The sequence below is a fragment of the Lonchura striata genome, chromosome 1 (genome assembly GCF_046129695.1).
Source record: "Lonchura striata isolate bLonStr1 chromosome 1, bLonStr1.mat, whole genome shotgun sequence".
NCBI classification, from domain to species: Eukaryota; Metazoa; Chordata; class Aves; order Passeriformes; family Estrildidae; genus Lonchura; species Lonchura striata.
In genome coordinates this window covers 113,019,517-113,030,169 of record NC_134603.1, presented here as the reverse complement: position 1 = coordinate 113,030,169, position 10,653 = coordinate 113,019,517, and the positions used below count along the sequence as shown (strand labels likewise).

The 10,653-nt window shown below is 38.4% G+C and overlaps 1 protein-coding gene across 1 annotated transcript in view; it reads left to right on the top strand.

The window, feature by feature from the left end:
- Positions 1–10,653, top strand: part of GLB1 (galactosidase beta 1) — a 41,037-nt gene that overhangs the window by 9,127 nt on the left and 21,257 nt on the right. The window contains exons 2-7 of the mRNA XM_021531263.3: positions 858–1,027; positions 6,512–6,662; positions 6,963–7,023; positions 7,802–7,896; positions 9,133–9,313; positions 10,475–10,533. Of these exons, the coding sequence (XP_021386938.2) occupies positions 858–1,027; positions 6,512–6,662; positions 6,963–7,023; positions 7,802–7,896; positions 9,133–9,313; positions 10,475–10,533 (717 nt within the window). The remainder of the gene's footprint in view (positions 1–857; positions 1,028–6,511; positions 6,663–6,962; positions 7,024–7,801; positions 7,897–9,132; positions 9,314–10,474; positions 10,534–10,653) is intronic.

Genomic DNA, 10,653 nt, shown 5'->3' with positions numbered 1-10,653 from the left:
CCTTTGCAGCAGTAGTTTGCTTGAGGTCTAACAGCCTAGAGTTACTACAGCATCATTATTTCCTATGGAGAACCCCAACCTTTGAGTTACATTTGTTCCAGAGCAGTTGGTTTGTATTTCTGAATTCTGTGTGGTCCTGATTTTGGAGAGGTCTGACATGCGCATGCCTTTGTTGAGTCAAGATTTATTTATCTTAATAAAATTAAGTAATCTTAAGAATGGGCTCATGTTTGTGGAAACAGAGCATAAAAAGCCTGTGCTGTGCAGCACATGGCAGCCTCTTGTTTTTCATATTTCCCTGCCAGCTCCTTTCTGTATCCTCTCATACCTGTTGTTACACATCCGTCACACAATTTCACTTGCTCACTGTTGGCAGAATGCTTTGAATTGCAATGTGTATCTAGGATATTTTCCACAACGTTTTCTAGGTTTTTGTAAATTAATGCCTTTTTTGCAGATGGAACATGCTGTTGTCTTCCTCCTTGAAGTTTGTAGTCTTGAAATGATGATAAAGTGTTACCACAGTTACTCTGTTTAATGACAGTCTAAGGATAGGCATATTGGCTTAGCAATTTCATCCTCCATTTTTGAGGAGGGAGTGTGTTTTCTTTGAGCTATATCTGCTAGTTTCCTTGTTCTTTTATCCTGTGACACATTGCACTGGCTCCCTTTTGCTAATTTGTTGTGCTAAGACTCAGGTGGGCTATAGATAGCTAGAAAAAAGTCATTCACCATTCTAGGACCATTGCATCTTCTATTGTAGACAACCCACAGATGCATAGCCTGTTCTCTGTGTCTTTCAAGGCTGAAAAAAATTATACTGAGTCTTTTTTTTTGGTTTTGTATTTTGTGTACAGAATGTACCTGAGAGGAGTTTTGGGATTGATTATGATTCCAACTGCTTTGTCAAGGATGGGCAACCTTTCCGTTACATCTCTGGTAGCATTCACTACTCGCGGGTGCCCCCATATTACTGGAAAGACCGCCTGCTGAAGATGAAGATGGCAGGGCTTGATGCCATTCAAACGTGAGTAGCTGTTGACTTTCCGAGTGATTTGTGGTCCTGGGAGTTGTATGAGAAGTCATTAAGAGGAATGCTGCCACTGTTACTTGTTTATTATTTTTCCAGAATTAGGTGAGGGAGCTCGGGAGAAGGGAAGAGTGGTACAGAATGATTTTTAACCACATTAAATGGGGGCAGCTGGGCGGGTTGCAACCAGCAGTCTGTTTCCCTGATGATAGGCAACACCTCTGGCTTCACAACCCAGGGTGCAAATGTGGCTGGAAAGAGATTGTTGGACTGTGAACTTTAGGAATTATGGAACAATTGTACATGCTCTGCCTCTGCCAGGGACATTGTGCTCTCTGGTCAAAAGGCAGACTAGGTGTGAGGAGACAATAACCTGTTAGTACAGCCTGGGTTGGTATCACCCAGAAGCCTTGAAAATGTTGGTGAAGACTGCACTAACATTTAAAAGCCATTTCAAGCTATTTCACCAGAAGCATTTAAATCTAGATAAATGGATGGGAACTAGGTGTACTTCTTAAAAAAAAATACAAAAACTTAAACAGCTTTCATTTTTGTGTGTGTGTGTGTATAAAAACCTTAGTCCATTTTCTTTGTCTTTTTTACCTGTTTGTGTACTTAATTCAACAGATAAAAAGACTTCAGTTTTCTCTTATTTTTGCCATAGCTTCATTGACAAGAGAAGTGGTGATGTGTAAGGCACAGTCTTTTCAGGCAATTGTTGTAATTCCCAAACAGGTTTGTTTTCTTTTCTTAAGTCATTGCAAATCTTAAAGCTTCTCTTTGAAAGCACCTGCTTTTGTATTGTAAAAAGTTCAGCTTCTGACATTGCAGAGCCTGTAGGCTCAGTAGGAGTATTGTACCACCACTCCTTTCTCACCCTTGAAATCCGTGTTGTTGTTAGACCTGCAAGTTGCATGGTTGCTTTGTACACTTGGGGATGAGACTAGTCAGAGTTAGTAGATGAAAAATGGACAACATGGAAAGAAAAAAAAAAGTTGAATTTTTCCAAATTTAGGGTTCTCTTTTTTTTTTTTGGCATATCTTAAGACTCTGGCCTGTGTTTGGATGACACAGTCACTCTGTGGTGAGTAGTTTTGTGGTTGTTTTTGTTGTTTTCTATTAATGAATCATGTTCTGTCTTTGCTCACATTAATAAGAGCAATGGGATTTAGTAACATGCTTGCTTAGGACTGGGTTGCTGGATTTGCCCAATTAATTACTTTTTACTGAAATAAAAGTAATTTATAATGGACCAGAAAAATATACCTTTTGATGTTTGGCTTGAAGGTCAGCCTGGGTCCAGACGGTGGCTCTGTGACTCCTATCATCCATAGTGTCATACTTCCCTTATGTCTCTGATTAATTTTCCTCTTCCTCCCAACACATGTATGTTTTCAGTGCCCTTTGCTAATTTCCAATTTTTTCAAACAGTCCCTTTCTTTTTTAAAATTTTTTTAATTGCCTTTTAATGTCTCTGATGCATCACTGGGATTTTGAGATAGGAATTTTTTTCCCATTCCCCTCATCACTGTTGTCCAATGGCAAAATTGCTGCAGGGCTGGTTTGGGTTTTTTCTTTTTGCTTTCTCCCTCTTCATTTGTGATCTCCCACTAACAAGGTGGGTTGTCTCCTTCTTTCTTTTCTGCTTTTTTCCCTTGTTGAAACCTCTGACTCTGCTTTACTGTTTTGCATTAGTGTCTTTCTACTGTGCAGAAAGGAATGAAGATTTGTTGTTTTGCTGGTGCCAGCTGATCTCTGTTGGTCTTGGCATAGCTGAGCTGTGTCTGTGTTGGCACAAAAGGTGCTGTGCAGCTGGCAAGTTGTTATGGCAGCTGTGGCATTAGGTGGATCACATCATAGCAGCTTTATTAGTCTCTTGTTTTTCTAAGAGCAGACTGAGATTCTTTGATTCTCTCCCCTTATTGCTCACATCTGGATTTTTTCTACTATGGTGAAAGATAAGAGTACTTTTATACAGAAAGCAGAAAGTGCTCCTGTGCCTTGCATTTTCTAGAAATCCATGTGTCTTTCTATTTGACACTAATCACTCTTCTTTCTTTCCTGATGCTAAAAAAGCATCTCACTGACCAAAATCCCCTTTTGTTTTTCTTTGAAGTTTGCCAATAATCAAGTCTTACTGCTCTTGATTATTTGAGATAAAGCTGTAAGTATTTATATTACCCCAATAAAATCCTCTGTGATTTTGTGTGATTTTGGTAAAAAAAATGGAAATTGGTCTATGTGATTGGGTTTTTGTTTTCTCTTCTTCTGCATAGTCTTTCCTGGATCAGTAATACTGCTAGCAAGGGATAGAGATACAAATTTTGTGAAGTCATTCTGGAATGAATGGGCAGCAGCACTGCCAGACTCTCTGACAGAAAGTGGTAGTTGGACTCCCAATCTTGAGGCCGCATCTGAAGACTGTGATTTTGCTGCTTCTGATTTTTTCCTGCTATAATTTGAAATATGGGAACCTTCCTTGTTCTTATCAAGGCGTTCCCAGTGAGGTTTACCACTTCAAGGCAAACAGGATCCTTATATTATGGGATTGTGCTTGTAAATACCTTGTGGATAAAGCCAACCGGACATGTTCTCCTTCCTGTTCTCTACAGCCTTTTTTCCAAAAGTCTCTCTGTGCTTTGATGCATCATGCAGCTCCTCCTGGTCTCTGGAATAGGTGAAGTCAGTACATTGTCTGCACCTAGTAACATCTTAAGCAATAACAGAACATAAGGAAACAGATGACAATAAGCTTGATCTTATATTAAAGCCTAAGTGATCAAGGCTTACCCCTTCTAAAGAGCAGGTTGAAATTTAATGTTGGGGTTAGTGTGATGTTCCAGAAGGTGATGAAGGAGGATGCTGACCTTTGTCTGGTCACACAGGTAAATAACTGTCCCTGTTTTCAGTTTCTGAGCTGTGTCTGCCAGCTGGAAATGGGTGCTGGCTGACGAAGGCACCTGGAAAGCTTGGGAGGTTTGGGGTTTGTTTTGTGCAGAGCAGATAAACAATTGCCACTAGATGGGGCAGAAGGTGTGTACAGAAGGTGTACACTGATCAGTGGAGATGCTTCCTGGCAGAATCCACAGTTGCCTTTACAGGCTCATAGAAAGTTGAAGAACGTTGAGCATTTTCTTTGTTTTACTCTATTTGCTGACTAATTAACAGAAAGGTGTAAACCTGTACAAAGTTCTTCTATGAGGGAGCTGCTGCTTAGAATATGGAATATTTAAAATTTAAACACAAAGTACTGTTTCTAAAGACTCATATATGAGTAATTTAACTAGGATGCTCATTTATGAAAGTAGTACAATTTATTTAATTTTGCACTATTAAAAAAATTCCACACTGATATTACAGAGAGAATTATCTTGTACATTAAGGAAGTTGAAGTGTGATTTTTTTGCCTGTTGATAATCTCTGAAATAGGAGAGGAAAGCTGTGACTACTAAAGAAAGGAAGGTATGAAATTGTAAATTTCTAAGTGTACATGGAAAGTAAACTCAAATACAGAATAAATACTATATTTCAAGTTTGAAAAAGGATGAGAGTTTCCTTTGTAAGTTCATTATTCTGTAGCTAAAGAAGTACAGGATTGACAATTGACTGTAAATTTTGACTATGGGTATGTAACAAATATACTCATTAAAGATAACAATTTCAATGATTTCATTTGAGACCATCACTAGCTGTAGAAAGTATATTGGAGGGTTAAAGTGTCTTAGTAACCATTTTTAGACCAACATTTAAAATAAATTTTTATCATGATTCATTACATTAAATAACAGTTTCAAATAGGTTTTTTTCTTATTCTTCTTCCCTTTTTCGCTGTTAAAATCTGCTTTTTTTCCAGTGTTGTGGTCAAGCATGTGACATAAATGAAAACTGTTTCTGGAAGAATTTGTCTATCTTCTTCCATCTTCTGCATAAGGGAGTTGGAGAAACCCTTTTATCCTCACCTCAGGCAGTGTTTAAACCTTAAGACTTGTTTCTGAACAAGTCCATAAAACTCTTCAATGAGTATATTTTCACATGGTTCATATATAAATGCACATGTAGTTTTTTTTACAAGTGAGTTAATTGTGCTTCAGAAACAATTAGAGCAGCTTGACACAGAAATAAAATATACCACGTAGAGGGGGAAATCTGTATTTTGATGCCTGAGTGCATTGCTTTGATTCCATCCTGGCATTCAAATTTTAAGCTTTATCTTTTCAAACAGAGGCTTAAAATTTTGGCATTTGCAAAGCTATAATATACACAAAAGTTGAAAGATTATAATTTCTGTATTTTATATTCATGTGCGTGTCTGTGTGTGTGTGGCCATTTTAGTAGTGTACTCATGAGAGGGTTCCTGTTTTTCTTCCTTATTGAAGGCATTGTTTTAGGGACTTTCTTTCTCTCTTGGGTGGTTTTTACAAAATTAAATGTGGAACATACTAACAAACCCAGGCAGTAAAAAAGTGTTGTCTGAGAGGATCTTTGTTGACTAGACACAGTTTTGGGAATTTTAGAAATTTTTAAGGAATGAGTTCTCACATTCCCTTGAATCCTTGCTCAGGTTATACTCATCCCTAATTTTAATCTGTCTGTGCTAGACTGCCACTTAATACCATGGCGAACAAAATGCGGTTGTCATGCAGGGATCATCAGCTACAACACTGCTCATGGTATTTGGTAGATTGCTGTTTCTTTGTTGTCTTGAAACCAGTGGGTTTTTTTTTTATTTCTGTGAGATATTCTCTGGTGAGGCTGAGGTCTCCTGAGTCCTAGAGGTAGGAGAGAGGTATTCTTTCAAATGGTGATCTGCTTATTTGGCACCTTTATTACTTAGTTAAAATTAAGCTTTACTTTGTCCAAGCTCTTGGGCACCTTAACCTTTCTTAACTTAATTCTTCTTCCAGTGGTGATTTTCCAGAACTTGCATTGTTCCTGGTCGAAGAAAACTTTTGGGACCTAGATGCAATATCATTTGAGGCTTAGGTGTTCTTCAAGTTCTTTGCAGTGGCAGCAACATAGACCTGTCAGCCTGGTTGGTGTTCCCTGTGCAAGCTGGGTGATCCATTCATGTCATGTGCAGTTTTGTGCTCATTCTTGGCCCCCTCCTTCACAAGTGGTTTACCACATTCATCTCCTCATCAACCTCCCACCACTATACAGCTGCCATCTGCCTTGCCAGCTTCAAAACTGTTTATTTAATTTTGGAACCGACATCATGGTTTCAAAACGGCACTACCAGAACTTGTTCTTGCTCTGACAGGGACTCCTGCAGACATAACCCTGATTTCAGTATTAATTTTAATGCCTTCTGCCATATGAAATACCTGACAGAAGAAAGGCCAGAGAGTTACTCCTGTCTTCTACTGATCCAGAGGATCAGCAGCACTACTGATCTCTGGGGCATGTAGTGCAAATGGTTGTTTTCCAGAATTCTGGTTTAGTCTCAGTTTCCTAATGGAAGGTGATTTTCTCTCTTAATAGGTATGTCCCATGGAACTACCACGAACCCCAGATGGGCACATATGACTTTTTTGGTGGCAAAGATCTAGAGTATTTCCTGCAGCTTGCCAATGACACTGGATTGCTTGTTATCCTGAGAGCTGGACCTTACATCTGTGCAGAATGGGACATGGTATACAACCTTTTGTAACAGCTCAATTCTAGGATAAATCTAGTGCAAGTATTTCTTAAGGTAGATGGACTTACTCACTGATGTATCCTTAGACAAGAGTCTTGGTTTAGTGTGTTAAAATAAATGCATCCTAAGTGACTTCTTACAGTACAAACTTACTGGTTTGTTTTTTTTTTTTTCATTAGGAATTACTGCTTTCTTGTAGAAAATCAGTTTTCCTGTCTCAGTATGTGCTTTGATAAGAGGCTAAATTCTTCTTAGGTTTCCTAAATATGTCACTGTTTCCCTTTCTTTTCCCAGGGAGGTCTTCCTGCATGGCTGTTGGAAAAGAAATCTATTGTTCTCAGATCTTCTGATTCAGGTAGAGGCATCAAAAAAGGCCATTAAACATACTGTACTACTTTCTGTTTGAGGCCATTACTAGATAATTCATATTTCAGCTCAAGTTTTCTTGTGAGTAGAATCTTCAATACTTTTAGGTAGAAGTGTGCATTCAAAATTGTGTAGAAGAATCAAAGTAGGGGAGAAAGTTTCCAAGGTATTGTCAAGTTGGTGCCAAGAACGGGAATCATTGTCACCATTGAGGAGAAGACTGCTTCAGCTTTGAGGGTTTTGGATTTGCCACAGGCACTCATAATGGGAATCCTTCTTGGCTGGTCAGTGTGCAATCCAGAATGAGTTACAGCATTCTCATGTGCTCCTTTTAAGAGCCAGACCTGGAAGAATAAGATGAGAGAGGAGGTTAATGTGGTTATTGAAGTGAATGTAGGGGATGAATATATAGATATCATATCCAACTTCCATTCTGCTGATTGTGGTTAAATTAAAAAATAGTACATAGATCAACAGTTTAATCTGTCTTCCTGTTGAAATGTATTAGCACAACCTATGAGACATAATTTGATAATTTTCTAAGTTCATCAGTGTTTAAATGTTTTATTTTTTAGTAAACTGTACTGGAAGCATTTATGAACAAGTAGAAGAGCACATTTGTTCATGCATAGGAGCAATCTGTTCATTAAATGCTATTCATAATTTACATAATTAGAACGCTACATAAAGATGGCCCATATGTAATTTAAAACAAAATTAGAAAAAGGCAAAAACGTTGTGAAACATGTATACTTTGTGTATCACAGATTACCTGGACGCGGTAGAGAGATGGATGGGTGTCCTTTTGCCAAAGATGAGGCCTTATCTCTATCAAAATGGAGGCCCAATCATCATGGTGCAGGTAACATTCTGAAAATCAGATGAACCCAAGCAGCATGAATGCTTATAACTGCTCTTGCAGACATACCATGGGTCTTGGGTGGTGGTGTCAGGTATTTCTTAAGTTTCAGGTAGCTGCAAGATTCTGATGAAATATCTTATCCTAAAGAACTGAATCCACTGTTTCTAGGATTTAGAGAGCCCTCATCTGCTCTGTTGAAGTTGTTTCCCCACAGCTGTATAAAGGAATAGAGGGAACTTGTGTAGCTTTTTAGATCTGAAGTTTGTAGCAATTCTCACATAAAGACAAAATACATACAGTTGCCTGAAACAATCTGGCAGGAAAAAGGGGAATAAGAATACCCTTAGATAGAAGGAAAAGCAGTATGGAGTAAGCCTAATTTAGCACCTAACTTAAGTTGTAAATATTTCAGGACACAATTTTGTATGTTCATGGTGAGTAGCTTCTGTCCTAAACTCCGAGATAGATATGTGAGAGTGATTGTCCTATATTTGTAGTATTGATCATAACAAAGCTTTATTTCAATTTCTTTGAACTCCCTGACTGGCACAGGATGGGATAAGAGATCCTTCTTGTAATATGCCCAAGATAATTTTGTTGAACAGTGTGTTTTGTCTGTTGAGTAGAAGCACTGTGCAAAATTATTGTTTGGCAGAAATAGGGTGCTTTTAACAGGATTTTCAGAAATAACCTTCAGAATTGGAACCTATTGGATCTGAAGCTGAAAAGTTCATCTCCGTGGAAAAGGGGCAAGATGCCCCTCAGTAACTCTCAGTAGTAGCACAGTTGTTCTCCTTTGAGTCCTTATGAGTCCATTTCAGGGCTTTGTGGTTCATGTGAGCCCTTTGTAGGTGTCTCTGTTCTGAATGTCCAGTTTCGTTGTAGTTTTGATCATTTCACAACCTGTTCTATGGTTTTATTGGTCTGGTTGGGAGGTGGGTTATAGATCTCAAATTTTAATAGAGACTGTATTATGATCACTGTCGCTAAGTAGATACTTTGATGGGGGGCAGAATTTTGTGGGAAATGGCTTATCTCTGCACAGTGATGACTGCACTGTAAAATACAGGTGAGAGGAATGAGTCTTGTCTTCTCACACTCCTCATATCTAGAGTTAAAATGACATATTCAACATTGCTATCAAAGGAAGAAGAGGGTTGAACTTGTGCTTTCTGTTTTGTTACCAGATGCAGACTGAATTGGCTATGGCTTTACTGACTTGCTTTTACTCTGCAGGTAGAGAACGAGTATGGAAGCTACTTCGCTTGCGACTACAACTACCTGCGCTTCCTTCTGAAGCTCTTTCGCCTGCATCTTGGGGATGAGGTGGTGCTCTTCACAACTGATGGTGCAAGCCAGTTTCACTTGAAATGTGGGGCTCTCCAGGGTCTTTATGCAACGGTGGACTTTGCTCCAGGTTGGAGAGTGCTGTTTGATTCCAAAAATTCTGGGTTCTGTGGCAGGACAAACTGACTTGACTGCTTGCCAAACATGCCTGCTTTGTTTAAATGGCGTAACAGGTATTTATGTGTATTTGACATACTCTTAAACATACAAGAATGACCCATGAGCACCCAGTTACAAAGTCATAATCACTTCCTTGCATCTTGAAATCATGAATAGCCAATTTATGCTGCTCATAGCACACATCTCCTAAAAAATTGCAATAATAATTAGTATTGATTCCTTGTATTTTTTTAATATTCCTTTTTGGTGTTAGGGTTTTTTAATGTCCTCTGTCTGTCCTGGAATCCAGACATCCAAATACATTTCTTTTTACACCAGAGGTTATTAGAAAAAAAAATACTGTTGAAGATCATCATTAGAAATGTGCACACTGCTACAATTTGCTGTGATGTAGGTCTGAAGAAAAGAATAGCTAAGCATTAGTAGTGTGATCAGAGAGTACCGTTTTGATAGGAGAGTTAAGGATTTTGCATAGACTTGACAAAATAGGCTTAAGGCACAAGAAACAAGCAAGACAGGTATTTTCATTTTTTTTATTGTGCAGTCTCTTCTGTACATTATTCTCTCTACAGCCAAACACGTGCTTAGCAGGGATCTGTTTTCTTGCAAGTTGAATTAAATTGTGGATGTCTTCATGTGTATGCTTTATGCAATGGTGAACCACTCACCAGAGTAGCTGTTTCCAGCCCCTATGGCTTGAGCCACTAGGAGTGATCAAAAGTGAAACACCTCTTTAGAGATTGCCTGGTTTCTACTCTTCACCGTAGCCTTGGTAACGTAACCCCAGACTTAGACTTTCCAATGATCAGTAGCAATCCTGACACATCTCAGACTTCTTTGTGCCAGGATGTAATTTCTGAGAAAAGCTGGGTTTTCAAAAGATGTGTGTAAAATGCAAAGATGCGTACACAAGCATATATGTATATATTTAAAATAAGTTTTGCAAGTTAAACATCAAAATCAAAAATACTGATTCCTATGTATGCTGGAGTAGCTTTCTTCTCATGATTTTTGCTAGGCTGAAAGGGAGATAAGATATTAATTTCAATAAAATGACAGACTCAGAAAATCATGGATATAGCAACTCAATTTTATTTCTTTCTGTTTATAGGTGGCAATGTTACAGCAGCATTCTTAGCTCAAAGGAGCAGTGAACCTAAGGGCCCTTTGGTATGTGTTTTCATTTAAATGTTTTGTATCATGTCTAATCTTGAAGTTGTCAATCAGAGAAGGGTTGACAGCAGTGCATTGAACAATTTTAGGGACCTGTTGATGAAGACATAACTTCCA